General features: G+C 66.0%; 1 protein-coding gene across 1 annotated transcript; it reads left to right on the forward strand.

The window, feature by feature from the left end:
- The first annotated feature begins 195 nt into the window (after positions 1-195).
- DUSP8 (dual specificity phosphatase 8) lies at positions 196-16,090 on the forward strand. The gene is made up of 7 exons (XM_061407425.1): positions 196-307; positions 5,802-6,139; positions 7,588-7,726; positions 11,328-11,494; positions 12,046-12,205; positions 12,336-12,459; positions 12,677-16,090. The coding sequence occupies exons 2-7, from the start codon at positions 5,909-5,911 to the stop codon at positions 13,713-13,715; spliced, it is 1,860 nt and encodes a 619-aa protein (XP_061263409.1). The 5' UTR covers positions 196-307; positions 5,802-5,908; the 3' UTR covers positions 13,716-16,090.
- The last annotated feature ends 2,064 nt before the right edge of the window (positions 16,091-18,154 follow it).

Genomic DNA, 18,154 nt, shown 5'->3' on the forward strand with positions numbered 1-18,154 from the left:
GGCCAAGCCGGCTCCGCGGCCCCCGCCCCCCGCCCCGCCGGACGCCGGACCCCGAGCCCGAGCCCGAGCCGGAGCAGCCCCGGCCGCGCCCGCCGAGCCGCGGGGTGGGATGCGCGCGTGCCCGCCCGCAGTGCGCGCGCTCGGGCCCGTGCGAGCGCTCCCCGCGGCGGCGGCGACGGCGGCGACCCGCGCGCTCCCCCGGCCCCGGCTGCGCGGGCCCCCGCCGGGCCCATGGGCTGCGCGGCGGAGCGGGCACGCTGAGCGCAGCGCAGGTCCCGGGTGCCGGCCTGAGGCGAGCGAGAGCGAGGTGAGCGGGGCGCCGGTGGGGCTGGGGGACGCGCGGGGCGCCGGCGGGGCCGGGGGGGTGGTGGTTCGTGCGGGGCGCAGGCGGGGCTGAGGGGGGGCGCGCGGAGCGCCGGGGGCCTGGGGGCGACGCGCGAGGCGCCGGGGTGCTGGGGGTACGCGCGGGGCGCCGAGGGCCTGGGGGTACGCGCGGGGCGCCGAGGGGCTAGGGGATCACCGGCGCGCGGCCCGAGCGCCCGGCTCGGCCGGGTGGGCGCTGCATCGGGAGCGCTCGGGGGGTTGCACGGGGCGGGCACGGGGAAGAGGAGATGGCCTGGAGATGAGCGGCCCCCACCGGCCCTCAGGAGCGCCGCGGACCCGACCGAGAAGTCCTTCCCCCGCCTCCCGCGGCGCCCCGCGGACCCCGGCCCGGCACACACCCGGCCACCGCTTCGCCGCCTTTCTACGCGCGATTCTTTCTTATTTTGGTGGGGGAGGGGCATGAATTAAGGACGAGGACGACCATTAAGATCGAGCGTGGATCTATCTGAGCCCCATGTGCCCCCCCCGAAAAGCACCCCCACCACAGGGACCAGGATTGGAGAGGATGGGCCTTTGCAGGGCCGGGCGCGGAGATGCGGCGGCCTGGGCCGTTGGAGCTCAGGGCGTTTGGCGGGTGGCAGCCTCAGGAGAGGTTCGCTCCGTGTCTGGCCTTCTCCCCTGTCTCGCCACGCTGCGATGGGCACCCCCACCTCAGGGAGCTCAGCTGGCCTCTGCGGAATAAAGGCCAGCCGCCAGCCTGCTGCAGACGCGGCGGGTGCTGGGGGAGGGGCTGGCACTGCCAGGCTGAGTGCAACCAGCCTCCTTCAGCCTGTGCACCCACCTTGGGGTGAAGGGTATGTAATAGTCTGGCCTGGAGGGGAAGGGGCAGAAATGGGCCCAGTCTGCACGAGGTCATCCCTTCTGGGAGAATTTACCTTCTAATTTCCTGCTGCAAAAAATGTACTGACTTTGCAAGGGGGAGCGTTGGGGCCTGGGCTCTCAGTGATGGGGTGGGGGTGGGCGGCCTCCGTAGGATGGGGGAGAAAGGCGGCGGGTGGAGTGTGCGGTCTGCAGTTTTCTTGCGCAGCTTGGTGAAGGGGAGGGGGTTCTTCCTGCCTTGTGCCCTCTGCTCCTGGGGGTCTGTGGAGGTCTGAGAGACTGTCCGTTCCCAGCGTCTCCCCGAGTCCTTCTTGCTCCCACAGCAGCCCAGGAAACGCAGGTAGCATCCAGCACCCCTGTCCTGCCCCAAGATGGCAGGTGTCCCTGGCATTTGCTCCTCAGATGGTTGATAAGCATTCGCCAAAGATGGCCAGGTCATGTGACCAGGGACTGGGAGTTCGTCCTGAAGTCTAACTGAAATACCTCCTGCTGTAGTCAGCCTAGGGCCCTGGGGGAGTTGCTAGGCAGGTTCTAGTCCCCTGCTGCCCTCCGGAAGCTTCCTGGATCCCAGAGGCTGCCTCTGGAAAGGGCAGGTTCCAGGTACAGAGATGCAGAAAGATGTTTGAAGCCCCTTTCCGCACCAGGACCCTTCCCAGCATCACCTCTCCTCTAGGCTGAGGCTGACCTTGAGGCCCAGAAGCTGCAATCAGAGAGCTTGGGGTGGGGGGTGGGGGGCCCGTAGTCTCCTGCCTAGAGGAGGGGTGGAGGAAGCGGAGGTTGTCTGCCTGTCTCCTAGATGTGCAGCTCCCAAGGAGAGGAGAGGAAGGGGCGAGCCCACAGCAACAGTGATGAGGCTCAGGCTGAGACTGTCAGACTGCACAGGCTGAGGCCCCCTCTGCCTGAACCTCAGACGGTGACTGGTGGGCTCTGGCCCCGGCAGTTAGCATGGGGGAGGGGTGCCCAGTAGAAGTCCTGTTGATCAGCGGGGATAAAACCAGCTAGGCAGGAGCAGAGGAAGCCGAGACTGGTGCGTCCTGAGCCTGCCTCCCTGAGGACCCTTGTGCCAAGCCCTCCAGTCCCAGTTCAGCCCCTAACTCCTGGGCACTGAGGGTAGAGCCCCACCCCACTGTCTCCCAAGTCCATAGCCTCCCCAGGTCAGGCTGGCTCTGCCTGGCCTTGCCAAGAGCAGCCAGGACAGAGTGGACGCAGCTTGGGTCCTGTGCCAGTCATCTCAGAGAGCTGGGGGGCGGTGCAGAGAGCCAACCTGGTGAGCACGTGGGCCCCTGCCTGTGAGAGGCCACCCCTGCCAGCCTCTCTCCTGGCTTCCAGAGGGTAGCAGTTTCTGCCTCCAAGCCTGCCCCAGGGTCAGAGTGAGCCAGAAACCCAGCACCGGGGGTCTGTCCGCCGTCAGCTCTGCCTGAGGCCTACCTTGGTGACCTGGCTCTGCCAGGCCGGAGCCATGCTGAGTGGTGGCCAGGGTCTCTATCTGCCTGTCCTGGGATTCCCGCGTCCCCCGACGCTGAGCACAAGGTGCCGTGGTGAGGATGCCCCTAGCTGGGAGTTTTCTGGTTGTACACGTGCTGAGGGACACGGATGTCCCTCTTGGAGGCCATGGGAGCCGGTGAGGAGAGGCTGTGGCTGCATCTGGGGCTGGGGCATGCTGGAATCTCTGGCACTCGCGTGCAGAAGGTGAGGACACATGCGTGCAGTGACCACGTGAACGTGCACACACGCACTGTCGTGTGAATCACGGCACACAGGGCTGGGATGGATTGTGGGAACCGGGTAAGTACGTGCCATGAGCGTGGCCAGTGGCAAAGGGCTGTGTCCAGCCTGTATTTCACATGAGGGCCAGGCGGCGCCGTGGACCCCAGGAAAGCAGGGAGGCGGTGCCTGTGGCCTCCCAGGCCTGGCCCAGCAGCAGGCAGGGAGGGGCGGGGCTCCTCCTGCTTCTGGCCTGGGACCCTGTCTCCTCGGCTGCTGCCCTCTGGTGGGGCTGACCCAGGCTCCCAGCTGACCTAGGCTCTGGGTTCTCCCTCCCCGGGGGAGGGTCTCAGCTGAGCCTGCAGGGGGTCCTTAAAAGCCGGGAGGCCCAAGCCCCTACACATCCATTTTCTCTGCGCCCACCTGGCCTATTGCAGCATCTCCACCCCACCCTGCTCTGCCCAGCTCTGCGCCCTGCTCTGACTGTCGCAGCTGGGGAAGTGAGGGGTCTGCCCAAGGAGGGCCTGGGGGCCAGCACAATGCAGGGGGTCCCGCCCAGGAAGGGCAGGGCTCCCCAGGATGGGAGAGTGAGCCTGTGCATGTGGGAGGTGACTGGAGGGTTAGGACCTGGTGGGGCGTGCAGGGGCGGGCGGGCCTGGCTGAATTGGTCCCACCCAGCTGCTGGGCACCTGAGGGCGGGCTCGGGGAGCGGGCGAGGAGCGGACCTGGCTCTGCAGCTCCGCCTGCTGCCGCAGGAGCAGCGGTTGCCTGGCACCCCTGCTGTTGCCATGGCAACAACGGAGGTGCCAACTTGCTAATGAGTCCCCCTCAGCTGCAAATAACAATATTACAGTGGTTAATAGGGCCAAGCCAGAGACTCCTCAGGAGCCGGGGCTGGGGACCAGGTACCAGGTGGGCCCACAGGCCAGCCGTCCACCCCTCCAGCCCCTGCCCCCTCTCCTCCGCGGGTCTCCGGCCTCACCTCCCTGCCCCTCCGCCAGCCTCCTTTCCCCTCCGTGCAGTGAGCACCCCTTCACGCCGCTCTGGCAGTGTAAGGACTGCCGCAGGGGCCTCCCCCGCCCCACCTCCCCCCGTGGGAGGAGGCTCTGCCCGTGGTGTCCCCACCCCACGGTCTCCTTGTCGGGGTCCTGGGCCTCTGGACTGGATGCAGGTCCCACACCCCATGGTGGGAGGCTCTGCCCAGGTGCGTCAGGGGGGCCTGGAGGCGGGGCCTGTCCCAGCCTTAAAGGGAGTCAGGCAAGAACTTGGAAAAACCTCTCAAAACCGCTCGACCAGGAGTCAAGTTGGGGTCCCCTGGGCACGCGGGCAGAGGCCTCAGAGCAGGTCGGGCCCCTCAGCAGGCAGAACCACTGTCTTGCCGTGGCCCTCAGGAGGGCAGGGCCCCGTCTGCACCCCAGGCCCTGTCCCCACCATCAAGGCGCCCAAGCGCCTGAGGAGCAGCATCTGTGAGCAGGACCTCGAGGCCCCAGCACTGTCCAGGGCCTCCCTTGGCACCAGCTCCAGTGGCCCAGCCCTGGGCTGCCCATGCCAGGCGGGCCAGTCCCCGCCTGCCTTGTACCTACTCCTCTGGCACCCCTGGCACCCCCCACGAGCCTGGGAGCTCATCCCAAGGGCTGGCGCAGAGACAGTGGCCACCGTCCCCAGGGTTGTCAGTGCTGACTGAAAGGCGAGGCGTGTCTCCAAGTGCCGCACCCCAGCACCCTCTGTGGCTGCCGGCGAGGGGCTTACCGAGGGAGTTCCCTCGCTGGCCCTGTGGGGGAGTCCGTCTCTCAGCCTCCCCACCCCCCAAGCTGGCAGAGGAGAGACCCCGGGTGATCAGGGCGGCCGTGGGCCCCTTTCTGTCCAGTGTCCTTGATGCGACCTTGGGTTAATCCCACCCCTCCCCCGAGCCTCAGTTTCCCCAGCTTTCGAGTACTCGTCATCCTGAAGATGCATGCCTCCCTGGGTACTGTGAGGCCTGGGAGGGGGGGCGTTGAGAAAGGCCCGTCTTGGCAGGTGGGCCAGTGGTGGCAGAGGCTTGGCACCAAGTCAGAGGGGGCTTCCGCCCAGACTCCAGAGCCTCACGTCCCACCCACCTCCTACTCCCTCCAGTCACCCCTGAGCCCGAGGGTCCTACACAGTCACGCACACTCACCGCTGACCACTATCCTTGGGTGCCCTCCACCGCACCACAGTCCTTGTACCCACCAGGCCCCCAAAGGGGCCTCCTCAACCCCAGGGCACTGATGAGTCTGCGGTGCCCCATCATAGTGTCTCCCCCATTTCGTAAGTGTGTGACCCAGCCCTGAAGAAGGAGGAGGAGGCTGGCCCCCTGTGTGCCTGAACCCTGGCCTGCAGAACTGGGACGCAGAGCTCCCGGCCCAGTCGGTGCCCTACCCTCCACCCCATCCAGATGATCGGCTTATGGAGCCAGCGGGCCACGCCATCCAGAAAGTGGGGGGCGGGGAGAGACCTGCATCCCCAAGACAGGACAGGCAACGCAGGGGCAGAAGGGGGCGCCCTGGGAGGGGTGAGCGTCCGGGGGGCCTGGCCTGGGGGAGGGACCCTCGGGCCTCATCCTGCCTGAGTCCTGCTGCCCTGCCTTCTGTGGCCCCCACTCGCCTTGCTATGTCCTGCTGAGAGGCTGGCGCTCTGACCTGGAGGGCTCAGGACGGGACCAGCCCCTCCCGAGCACCCTTCCCAGGGTCACAGACCCCAGCGGGAAAGCCGCAGGCTTAGGGAGCCCAACCTCCATGAAGGAGCCAGAGGGAGCGAGAACCCTCCCCACTGGCATGTGTCAGCCCCAGACACGCTGCCCTTGGACCAGTCCCCTTGCCAGCCCGTCCGAGGCCCAGGGGCCTGCGGGACCACTGACCGTCCGCCTCTCCCCGCAGGTCTGGCGCCATGCCTGGGCACTCCAAACCCTAGGCCACGTCCAGGCCGTTGGAGCTGCCCCTGCCCACTCCCGGGGTCGCCCCTCCCCACTGCCCACTGCCGCGCCATGGCCGGGGACCGGCTCCCACGGAAGGTGATGGATGCCAAGAGGCTGGCCAGCCTGCTGCGGGGCGGGCCCGGGGGCCCGCTGGTCATCGACAGCCGCTCCTTCGTGGAGTACAACAGCTGGCACGTACTCAGCTCCGTCAACATCTGCTGCTCCAAGCTGGTGAAGCGGCGGCTACAGCAGGGCAAAGTGACCATTGCTGAGCTGATCCAGCCTGCCGCCCGCAGCCAGGTATGCAGCCCGCCCGTCTCTCTGGCTCCTCCGGGAGCCAGGGCTGGGGCAGCCTTCCCTTTTTCTGCCCTTGAAGCTGCTCTGTGCTCCTCGGGGTCAGATTCCAAGCCATTGGCAGGCAGCGCCCCTGTCCACCTTAGGACTACAAGAGCGCTCCTCCCCAGGGTGACCCTCCGCCGACAGACTCAACACCCTCCTACCAGCTTCCTGCCCTCCCCACAGAGCCACTGACCCTGCCCGGGTCCCCACTCAGCCCCACACAGAGGCCTCCATGCAGGGCCCAGCCACGTGGTGTGGCTGTGCCCGGGCTGTGGATGGAGCCGGGGGGGACACGGGAGACAGACGGGCAGCGAGGAGGGCGGCTAGGCCTCTCTGACCACCCTGAGGACTCAGAAGAGGACCAGACGGGCGGCTGGGGGCTCACACAGGCACAGGGGCATCCAGCCCCGGTCTCTCCCCCGGATCCTGAGGACCAGGAGCTCTCTCCGAGGCCTGCAAGACCGTCGCTGGTCACCTCAGGCAACAGTTGTCTCTGTTGCCCAGGGGCATCGAGCCCACACTGGACTGTGACCTGCGAAGCCCGCGTGGGGGAGGTTTGGCTCCCCAGGCGGCCCAGAGGCTCAGGGAGGGGTCTTGGTCACTGGCCCTGCTTGGGGCAGAGCTGGGATGTGAGAGGAGCCAGACGGGAGTCCCCTGCGGCCTCCAGTGAGGGGAATCCGGTGATGAATAACCCCCAGCAAGTGCTGGGCCAGAATGCTCTCCCATTGGCTGTCGGTGACATCATCGGCCCAGGGCTGGCAGCTCAGCGGGCTTAAGGGCTGAGCGTGTTGGGGGCGGGCTACCAGCTGCTCCGAGCCCAGCGGCTCACATCTGGGCCCCCAGCTGGCAGCGGAGAGGGGAGGGCCGGTGGGCCCCAGCTTCCCACTGCTTCCACTGGGATGGCTGGGGGCAAGGAGGGCCTGCTGCAGCCTCCAGAGGCCCCATCACTGGCCAGGGACAGAAGGAGACCCCAGACCCAGAGGTCCCCCCACCCAGCCTTCAGAATCCCCAATGTGTGCCTCCTGGGGCCCTTGGCCTCCCTGGGAGCCAGCCAGGCCTCCCTGTGCCCCGGAGGTCAGGGCGCCCGCATGCGCCTCCTGGGAACTCACGCCTGCCCCGCGTCTCCTCCACAGGGGCTGGGCCCCCAGTGTCTTGTTAACTGTATGTGGGAGCGTGGCTGCCTCAGGGGGCTGTGTCCCCCGACCCTCCCTGCTCCGGGGGGCTGCCCTGTGGCTGCACAGTCACAGCTGTCCAGGTGTACACCGTGGCTGGGCGCCTGCCCTCCCTGCCTTCAAGGCACCACAGGGACAGGCCCTCCCTTTCCACCGCCTGACCAGCAGCAGTGGAGGCGGCAGGGGATGCGGCGACTGGCGGGCACCTGGCCCCCCTGACCTCTGCCCTCTGCCCAGATGGAGGCCGCGGAGCCTCAGGACGTGGTGGTCTACGACCAGAGCACCCGGGACGCCAGCGTGCTGGCCGCAGACAGCTTCCTGTCCATCCTGCTCAGCAAGCTTGACGGCTGCTTCGACAGCGTGGCCATCCTTACAGGTGCCTTCCCGAGGCCTCTCTCCCCTGCTGGCGGCAGGGCGGGGGCGGGGGCAGGGGTGGGCACGTCCAAAGGGTCACGTTCCGGATCGGCCTCTGCTCTCCTCTCTAAGCCCAGGGCCCAGCGTCTGCTGGGGCGGTGGGGACCCAGTGGAGACGAAGCTAGGGAGCTCTGAGTTCTCAGGGACTCCTCCGACCCCCTCCCCCGGGCCCCCACACTTCAGGTCCCACCTCCAGCGAGGGCCCAGGCCCACCACCAGCAGGTGAGACATGGACAGCGGGAAACCCCAACACAGGCCTGAGGCAGGGGAAATAGGGGGGATCTAGGCAAAGACCTGGTGTACCTTGGAAGCTACCCCCCACCCACACAGGTACGCGCGCACACACACACACACACACACACGCATACAGTCTGAGGGAGGAGGCATAGGCCCCACCCTGGGGAAACCCTAGTCTGAGCAGGAACTGATCCCCCACTGGGGGGTCCTCTGAATGCTCCAGCTGGCACAGGGAGCCTAGCAACTGCCTATTTGATCACCACTGCTATCTGCCCAGGGGGAGGTCCCCATGGGGCTTACATTCCCCCAGATCAGACTGGCCAGCCCCCTCCCCAGGTGGCCCAGGGCCTGTCCCCCAGGATGTGCGACCTCCCTGCCTGGGTGCCCTGCGCTACAGCAGGAGAGGGTGGGGGGAGGGCCCACACCGGCATCACCCCCACCATCACACAGCTGCTAGGGTGCTGCTCTTCATTCTGACACCTGCCCTGAGCACCTCCTGAGCATGACGGGCGTTGGGGGCACCAGGCCAGCCCTCCTGTGAGGAGAGGGGCTGCAGACTGCTCCAGCAGCTGCCAGGGGCCGGGGCTCCGGGCAGACCCCTCAGAGAACGGGTCCTGTGAGCGTGTGCTGTGCTCTCCATGTGTGGATGGGGGGGGGGGGGGTGTGTGTGCGTGCATGTGTGAGCTCTGGGAGCCAGAAGCCACAGAGCTGCAGAGCTGACACAGCTGATATGCCCTGGGGCTGTGTGGGCCGAGCGGAGGGGGGTGTCACAGGTGTCCTGGTCTGCCCGCAGTCCCCCGGGAGCCCCTGTGTGTGTGCACACACGCGCGTGTGTGCCCTTGCTACATATGACACCAGAGGCCCTCCCAGACGTTTGAGAAGAGGGTCCCGGAGCAGCGCCCCACTTCCCCCTGGGCTGCCCAGGGCCCATGCTGGTCAGTCCCGGGTGAGCTGGGTGGGAAGTCCCCTGCGAGCTGGCGGTGCCCCACCCCAGGGTTAGAGGGTTTCCCCCGTTTCTATGAGGAGCAAGCCAGGGAGCAGTCATGACCCTGAGGAGGGACAGGCTTGGGGCAGCGCCCACCCGAACCCTGGAGAAGGGCAGGCCGAAGGGTTAGAGGTAGGCCGTCGGCCCAGCGAGCTAGGCACACGGAGCGGGCTGGGCAGACGCCCGCGGGAAGGACAGACCCCTCCGTGGGTGGGCGGAGGGGCGCCAGGGAGACGCGAGGCACAGCCAGGGAGAAGGGAACTCCAGGGCGGGGCGCTTTGCGGAGCGAGCGGTGGAAGCGGGCCGCGCCGGGGTCCCGAGCCGGTGCCCAGACCACGCCGCGCCTCTCCCGCACGGCTACTGGCCATGACTCCCGGCGGGCATGGGGACGCGCGCCTGGCGCTTTAAGGGGTGCGCGGAATGCGGGCCGGTGTGGTCGCCGCGGGCCGCCCAGCCCCTGCGCGCCACCTCTCGACCCGGCCGGAGAGGACTCCAGCGCTTGCGGCCCCTGCGCGGAGGGCGGGTGCCGCCCCAGCCCGGGACTGCGGCGGGCAGGGACTGCGGCGGGCAGCGGGGGCTCCGGGGCGCGCCCCCAAATCCAGGCCGAGCCGCATCCGCACTGGAGCGCGCAGTGACAGAGGTGGGTGGGGCCAGGAGTGCCTCCCGGAACGCGCGTTTTTCCCTGACCTGCAAGGCATGGTTGGGGAGGGGGGGCTACCCTACCGAAGGAGGGTGCCCTGGAGAGCCCTGGGAGGTCTGGGCACCTCCCCAGGTCCTGAGAGGGCTGCACCTGGGGGGAGTGGGGGACAGACGGTCCAGGGCTGCTGGCACAGATGCTGCCCCTCCCATGTCACCCATTCCTAGGCCCTGGGGTGTCCCGAAATCATGGGAGGACGGGAGGCTATAGGGAGCACTCTAAGCTGCCTGACTCGGCCTAGAGGGCGTTCTTGGGGGTTCCAGGAATTGCAGCAAAGGCTGGCAGATCTCTGCCCCTCCTAGAGGCTCTCCTTAGGAAGAGGGGGTTCCTGGTGGAATTCACCACCCCACACACTTGCCTGTCTTTGCTGCTGAGAGAGCAGAGGAAAGGGACTGGCAGAGAAGGGTCTTCTGAGAGATGGTGCAGGTCCCGCGCCTCCCCCACGGGGGTCCCTGGCTCTGCACAGTGAGCTGGGGCCCGGCCCGGCCTCCCCTCGGGACCTGAGCAGCAGTGCCGGTGCCTCTGTCACCTGCTTCTCCCCGTGCAGCCAGCAGGCTCCCCTCCAAGGCTTATACCTCCATGCCCCTAGCCTGGAGGTGGTGGTCCCCCAAAGTCCAGCCTTGGTTAGGGGCCCCGGGAGTGCACCAGGCAGGCACTCTGGTTTATCTGAGCTGGGTCTAGGTGAAGAGCGAGGTCGCCAGGCATCTCTGTCTTCAGGAATCAGCCAGGTCTGGCCCCAACTGTGTCTGCGGGCGCCTGCCTCGCCCCTCTGCCGCCTCCTGGGGACAGGTCGGCCGTGGCCTGGCTGTTTGCTTATCCACTTCCATGAACCTCAGCACAGTGTCTGGGGCAGGCAGGACCAGGACACCGAAGCCCGAGGTCACTCGCTGAGTCCGATGTGTGCCCGTGGGTCCCCCTCAGCCCCTTCCTGACCAGCGGAGGGGCTCCTTCTGCCCACGTGCAGTCCAATGTACACGCGCGGGCAAGGAGGCAGGACACACGCCGGCCACGTGTACAGCGTGCGGCCTGCGTGCCCCAGTCCCCAGCGCTCCTTTCTCAGCCCAGCCTCTGCTCCTCCGTCGTCCCCTGCTGGGTGGAATGGAGCCGTAACCCGAGCGCACATGACCCTGTGTGCTGTGCCAGCTCCAGAGAGTGATGTCATGCCCAGGGCAGGGGGGGAGTGGCCCTCAGAAGCCCTTGCCTCTCTGTCCTGGCATCCAAGCCTGGCCCAGGGCTCCCAGCCAACTGGAGGGATTGCATCAGCCCTGGGGGAGAGGCGGGCAGGCCCAGCCTGGCCCCACGCCACAGCGTGAAGACCCCTGTGGCCTCTGAACCTGCCTGTGCGTGGGTGCTGCTTGTGCTGCATGCTGACTGGTCATTTGTACGGCCTCCACTTTTATGGGCATCACAGCGGCGTCCTGAGGGAGGCCAGCCCCTGACTGGCATGAGGAGGGATGTGGGCTTAGGGATGGGTGATGGGAGCGGGACAGCCTGGAGCCCTCCAGGACCAGCACGGAGACCAGGTGCTCCAGCCGGGGGCTTGCTGGCAGACTGGGCTGGGGTCTGTGCAGGGGGAGGCTGGGCAGCCGCTCTCCTTCCCCAGCCGGCCCACCCCTGACATGCGTCTCATCCATCCGCCCACAGGGGGCTTTGCCACCTTCTCCTCCTGCTTCCCCGGCCTCTGCGAGGGCAAGCCTGCTACCCTGCTTCCCATGAGCCTCTCCCAGCCCTGCCTCCCTGTGCCCAGCGTGGGCTTGACCCGCATCCTGCCTCACCTCTACCTGGGCTCTCAGAAGGATGTCCTGAACAAGGTGTGTGTGCAGCCGGAGCCGGAGCCTCTCCTGGGCTGGTCTGGGGTGGGGAGGGGGGGTGCGGGGGTGGGGGAGCTGACCGTGGATGTGAGGGGTAGATACGCCCGGGTGTGAGCCTGCCTGTGGTTTCACAGGACCCCAGAGGTCCTGGCAAGACCAGGGCAGGGCGGGGACGGGGCCTGGCAGGGCTGGGCAAAGAGGCGGCTCCCTGCCCCTTTGGCTCTGCAGCCTACGTGCCAGCCTGCTGATGTCACTGGGCCCCTGGCCAGCCCTGAAAGAACCCCGTGTTTTAAAAATGGTGACGCGGAAAGAGGGTAAAGCCACCGCCCAGGCAGCTCAGCCTTAAAATTCCTGGGAGCGGGAAGCAGGCTGTGGGCGGGTCTTGCAGGAGCGGCCCCCCACCCCTCCACCTAGCGAGGGGCTTGTAGGCTCTGCCGGGGGGAGGCGGGGGGGTGGGGTGCTCCAGGAACCAGATTCCAAGGCCCTGCCTCCAGGGCATCCCAGTTTTCAGTTGGCTGCACCCGCTTCCACCCTGTTCCCTACCCTCCCAGGATCTGATGACCCAAAACGGAATAAGCTACGTCCTCAACGCCAGCAACTCCTGCCCCAAGCCCGACTTCATCTGCGAGAGCCGTTTCCTGCGCATTCCCATCAATGACAACTACTGTGAAAAGCTGCTGCCCTGGCTGGACAAGTCCATCGAGTTCATCGGTGAGGTGGCCGACACCCTCTCACCCAGGCCCTGGGAGGGCTGGAAGGCAGGGGCGGGAGAGGGCGGGAGAAACCTGAGGGAAGGGAAGGGCTGTGCGGCCCCAGCACTCACGTGGACCCCTGCCCCCAGATAAAGCCAAGTTGTCCAGCTGCCAAGTCATCGTCCACTGTCTGGCCGGCATCTCCCGCTCTGCCACCATCGCCATCGCCTACATCATGAAGACCATGGGGATGTCCTCGGACGACGCCTACAGGTAGCGCCGCCCCCTCCACCCGCTCGCCCCGCCCCCTCCACCTGCTCGTCCGCGGAGCCACCGTTCTGGGCCGGGGAGGAGGCCTGAGCCCAGCCCTGGCCCACTGGGGTCTGCCCAGCAGCTAGGTGCCCCCGAGTGGGCACTGGGGGCTGGGGCGAGCCTGGGGAGCTGCCTGGCCCGGCCGGAGCCCTGCCCGCATCCCGCGGCTCTCCCCCAGGTTCGTGAAGGACCGGCGCCCGTCCATCTCGCCCAACTTCAATTTCCTGGGCCAGCTGCTGGAGTACGAGCGCAGCCTGAAGCTGCTGGCCGCCCTGCAAGGCGACGGGGCGTCCCACCCCGGGACCCCGGAGCCCCTGCCGGGCCCTGCCGCCCCACTGCCGCCGCCGCCGCCACCACCTACCTCAGAGAGTGCTGCGAACGCCGCCTCCAGGGAGGCTGCACAGACAGGGGCTGCGGAGGCCCCCGGCCCCGCCCCTGCCACCAGCGCGCTGCAGCAGGGCCTCTGCGGCCTGCACCTCTCCTCCGACCGCCTCCAGGACACCAACCGCCTCAAGCGCTCCTTCTCGCTGGACATAAAGTCGGCCTACACCCCGAGCCGGCGGCCTGACGACCCCGGGCCCCCGGACCCCGGGGAGGCCCCCAAGCTCTGCAAACTGGACAGCCCGTCCGGGGGCACGTTGGGCCTGCCCTCCCCAAGCCCCGACAGCCCGGACGCGGCGCCCGACCCGCGCCCCCGGCTCCGCCGGCGGCCCCGGCCCCCAGCCGGCTCCCCGGCGCGCTCCCCGGCGCAAGGCCTCGGCCTGAACTTCGGCGACGCCACCCGGCAGACTCCGCGGCACGGCCTCTCGGCCCTGTCGGCACCCGGGCTGCCCGGCCCTGGCCAGCCGGCAGGCCCCGGGGGCTGGGCGCCGCCGCTCGACTCCCCGGGCACGCCCTCCCCCGACGGGCCGTGGTGCTGCAGCCCCGAGGGCGCACAGGGCGCGGGCGGCGCGCGGTTCGCACCCTTCGGCCGGGCCGGGGGGCCGGGCGCGGGCGGCGGCGACCTGCGGCGGCGGGATGCGGCGAGGCCCGAGGCCCGGGACGCGAGGACCGGCTGGCCCGACGAGCCGGCCCCCGAGACGCAGTTTAAGCGCCGGAGCTGCCAAATGGAGTTCGAGGAGGGCATGGTGGAGGGGCGCGCGCGCGGCGAGGAGCTGGCCGCGCTGGGCAAGCAGGCCAGCTTCTCGGGCAGCGTGGAGGTCATCGAGGTGTCCTGACCGCGGCCGGAGCGGCCTCTCCGCGGGGACGCGGCGCCCCGAGCCCTTGGCTGCCCTCGGCTGGGCCCGCTATAAATATATATTATATATAATGCAAAGAAAGGTAAATGGTTTTACTGCGATTTTTATCGAGAAGTAAATATTTCCATTTTTTATTTATTTAAGCTGTTCATTCTGGCAATGATTTGGCAACAGTGCGGGCGGTCCTCGGAGCTCTATTTTTACTGTCTGGTATTTAAACTGAAACCCACGTTTCTAAGCAATATGAGGCCACCTTCAGTTGCAAGCTGGGGTGCCAGGCCTGGGGTTCCCCCTCCCCCTCCCCCAGGAAACACTGCTGACCATTGCAAAGAGGCTGCTGAGCTTTCGTGCACTTTTTACATAAGAAAAGGGGAAAAAAGGATAAAAAACCTTTGCCGCAGACTGAGCCGCAGAGCCTCCCTGCCCTCCCGCTGCGTCCTCTCCTGCCTCTCCCTTCTCTGCTCCACTCCCGGCTCCTCACCAAAGCCATAGATGGGAGGGGGTGTCCCGGGAGCCGGGGGGGGGGGGTGCCGAGGAGGCGCTCACAGCCCCCTGCCAGCTCCAGGCACCAAGTCTCAGTGCCACCAAGGGCGTCCCTGCCACCCATCCCCTCAGCCTGTTGCCTGCCAGGTGTTGGGGGGCCAGGGTGGGGTCCGGAAGAGGGTAGCAGTGCAGAGAAGGGGGCTCTGAGTGTGAGGGCACATGAGTCCCCAGGGCAGGGTGGAGGTGGAACAGCCCCACTCGCGTCTGAGCCTGGGTCCAGCCTTAGTTCCAGTCCCGAGGAGGCTGCTACCCTCTCCTCCACCTTGTGGGGTTCCCCCCCCCCAGTGCCAGCTGCCAAGTGGGGAACTGGCAGAGGGGGAGCTTGGCCCCTGAGGGGCAGTGGAAATAGCTGGGCCAGCCGTGCTGGCTCCGCTGGTCGGAGGGCAGATAGATTCAGGGTCTTGTTCTGCCAGTCGAGGTGCCTCTCAGAGGAGGCACCTCATGCCTCTGGGTGGGGGTGGGGTGGGGTGTGGCGGCTTTCCTTCACTTGGGAGAGCCCCCTCCAGCTAAAGGCCCCTCATGTGAGCAGATGCTGGAGGTGTCCCCCATGTCTGCCAGCCCCCACAGGGCCCTCGGAGGAGGAAAACCCCGTACACCCCTCTCCTGTGGAGCGCTCCCCTCCCAAGTCTCCCTGATATCTTCGAGGTGACATGCCAGTCCCCAACCCCCGTTAGCTTTTTGGCCCAGGTGGGCCAGCCTGGGGGTGAGGGCAGGAGAAAAGCCCCAGCTATCCTCACCCCCCACCATCTGGGGTCAGGGGGACCCAAGGCTTTTGGCAGCAGGAGTGGGTGTCCCCCGACGTTCAGATGTCCTGGAGCATCCAGGAGTGGATGCTGGTCACTTGGTGAGAGGCCAAGGCCTGGCTGGAGGGGTGGCCTGGGCAGGACTGAGTGCTTAGGCAGGTGGGCGGGGGTTGCCTGCCCCCAGCTGCCCTCCAGCTGTTTATTCTGTTTGTTCTTCTTTTGACCCCAGCTCCTGTCCTGTCAAACCTTCTTTGAGCAAAAGTCCTGTTCCTGTTCCCTCTGTCCCCACCCCGTTCCCCCAAGAAAATAAGCTATCATTGTTGTATTTGCAATCTATGGATTAGAGGTTTAAGTATTTATTATTATTGGTTAATTATTATTATTATTGATTATGTAAATCTGCCTCCTGTCTGTCTATTGCGTTGGGTTTCGGAGGTGACCGTTGGTGTGGAGGATGCACTGGTCCCCTCTCCGCGCCCCACGCCTGTGCTGTCCAGGAGACAGTGGTGGGGGCCACTGGTTGAGCCCCACAGCCCTGGGGGCAGGTCCCACGGCCCGATCCCCTCCCTCCGTCCTTCTCCAGGGCTGCCGGTGCCCTGTGGCTTCTGGCCTGGGGCACGTGGGGGCTTTTGCTCTTGAGACACTGGCTGAAGTGAGTCGTTGTGAAGGGAGAAGTCCCTGTCTCAGCCCCCCAGCCCACGCCTCTCCCCATGCGGGGGCACAAGGCACCCAGCAAGAGCCCCTCCCTGGTCAGTCCCACCCAATCCCTGGGAGGTGCGGAGTGGGGCCCCAGGGCCCTCCCCCCTCCTGCCAGCCCAGTGCCCTGGCATGGGGTCCCCAGAATGGACCTGGCCTCCTCCTATTATTTGCTGGAAAGTCCAGCGGAGGAGAGGTGGCAGGTCCGCCCGCCCGGCTCCTGGTCCCTCTGGACTGGGCTGCCCACCCACCTGCCCGCCCCTCCTCTCCGCCCTCTCCCCCATCGCGGCCGCTCTCTGCTCCCTGTCCTGTCCCCTTCTTTTGTATTTGGAAACAACGTGTTGTAATAAATCCTGAAATGGGTGTTTTCTCCATGCGTCTGGCTGCCTCTTTCTTCAGGCTGGGGGGAGGTGGTGTGGAGGGGCTTCCTGGGGCCAGGAGGTGGAGGGTATGGGACCTGGAAAGCCAGACTGCCTCCCACTCATGGCTCTGAACCCAGAACCCTAAACTCAGGGGGCAGGGGGGAGGGGGGAGGGGCAGATGTAGGATGTAGAACAGCCTTTTTTTTTTTTTTGCTGTTTCAAGCTACTGAGAATTTAAATAACGTAGAACTATATAAAAGGGAATCTCAGTTTCGGCCTTCAGCTCCCCGCAACCCCCTCTCCAGAAATAACTGCTGGGAGCAGTTCCACACCCCACTGCAGACCTCCATGTGTGTGCACGCGTGAGCAGCGTGTGAGTACACGCATGTACCTACCACACAACAGCTCTTCCTTTTCACCAGAAACGGGGGTCTAGCTCTACAGAGCATCTGCAACTAGCTTTAGGGCGTTATTTAGATTCCTTATGGAACGTGCAAAGCCCAAAGGCATGGGGATGCCTGATGGGAAGCTCCCTGTGCGTCTCCGGCCACCGGGCTCCTCTCCCTGGAGCCAGCGCCCCCTGCAGGCCTCCTTCCCTCCCTGCCGGGGTGGCAGAGCTGCAGTGTCAGTGTCCCCCTGGCCACCGAGCGTCCTCCGGCCTCGCTGCAGCTCTGAGCATCCCCATGGTGTCTCCTGGGACACATTCTGGCCCTGACTCCCCTGGCTCCCTCCAAAGTTTGCCCAGCCGTTACCATAACGACGGCTCCGCTGTACTGAGTGCTTGTGATGTGCCAGGCACCACTCCCTGAATTTCCTGGGAACCTCAGCTCTGGAGTCTCCGGGCAGCGTCCCCAGCAGATCTGTGCCCTCTGCCCCGCCGACCTCTGGCTAATGTGGCTCAAGATCTCCACTGGGGGGTCTGACCCTTCTTCGCGGTTGAACCTGCCTATCCTGGGGACCCTCCTCCTTTCTGAGCAGGCAGGTAGCCTAAACCAGTGACGCCAGCCAGACCTGTGTCTGTGCAAGTGTGTGTGACCACACACGTGTGTACACATAAGCACATGTGCACGTGTGTCAGCACACACACTTGCGTGGTGTATGTGTGTTTCAGGAAGCAGGAGAAAGCTAGGCCGGCCTCTCATCCGGGTCTTTGGGAGGAGGTAGGGTCCTTGAATCCTGCATCCTTAAGAGTCCTCAAAGAGGCCAAAAGCTAGAAGCATTGGCTGTCCTCTGGCAAAGCTATTTTTAGCTCAAGAACATCTATTTATAGCTCTGGCAGCCCCTTGGAGTCAATAAAGAGGAGGACGGGAAAAAGCTGATGGTTGTTTGCAGCAGCGCAGCGGTGCTTCCCCACCCCAACTCTGTAGGAGCACGGGAGACCAGCAGGGGCCCTGGGGCCGGGGCAAGACTCCAAACCCCTCGGCTCCCAGGGTCAGCCCGCCCCAGGACTGAATGAGGCAGGCAGGGCGGTCGGAGCTGGACCTCGGGGGCTGGCCTCCGCCTGCTCCTGACCACAGTCTGGTCCCGGCCACGCCGGGTCACCTGGGTTGTGGGCCCTCTGCTTATGTTTCCGCATCTCCCCCGCCACCCCTCACCCCTAGACCAGGAGCTCTAGGCACTTGACGGGTTTGGGATGGGGGACAGATGGGTGCTTTGGGGTTGTTGCGGTTGGCCTCAGACTGCTGACCGAGATACTGTGGCTGGGATGCCCGTGGCCCTCACCTGGGCTGGTGCTACCTGCAGACACCCCCACAAACATTTGCCCACCATATATCTCAGCAACCACCATCAGGGAACTTTGAAAAAACAAGGATTATTACAGGCCCTGAAGCACACAGTATGTCCGTGTTAGTCGTTCAGTCGTGTCCGACTTCTTGCGACCCCTTGGACTGCAGACTGCCAGTCTCCTCTGTCCATGGGGTTCTCTAGGCAAGAATACTGGAGTGGGTCGCCATTCCACCTGGGGTCATACAAAGCGGTCACAAGGAGAGAGGAAGAGTTCAGGCCTGCGGTTGCGCTCTTGTTGGGGTCAAGTGTGGGTGCCCAGGGTTTTGCAGTTTCACTCTTTGTTGGT

The sequence above is a fragment of the Bos javanicus genome, chromosome 29, assembly GCF_032452875.1.
Source record: "Bos javanicus breed banteng chromosome 29, ARS-OSU_banteng_1.0, whole genome shotgun sequence".
NCBI lineage: Eukaryota > Metazoa > Chordata > Mammalia > Artiodactyla > Bovidae > Bos > Bos javanicus.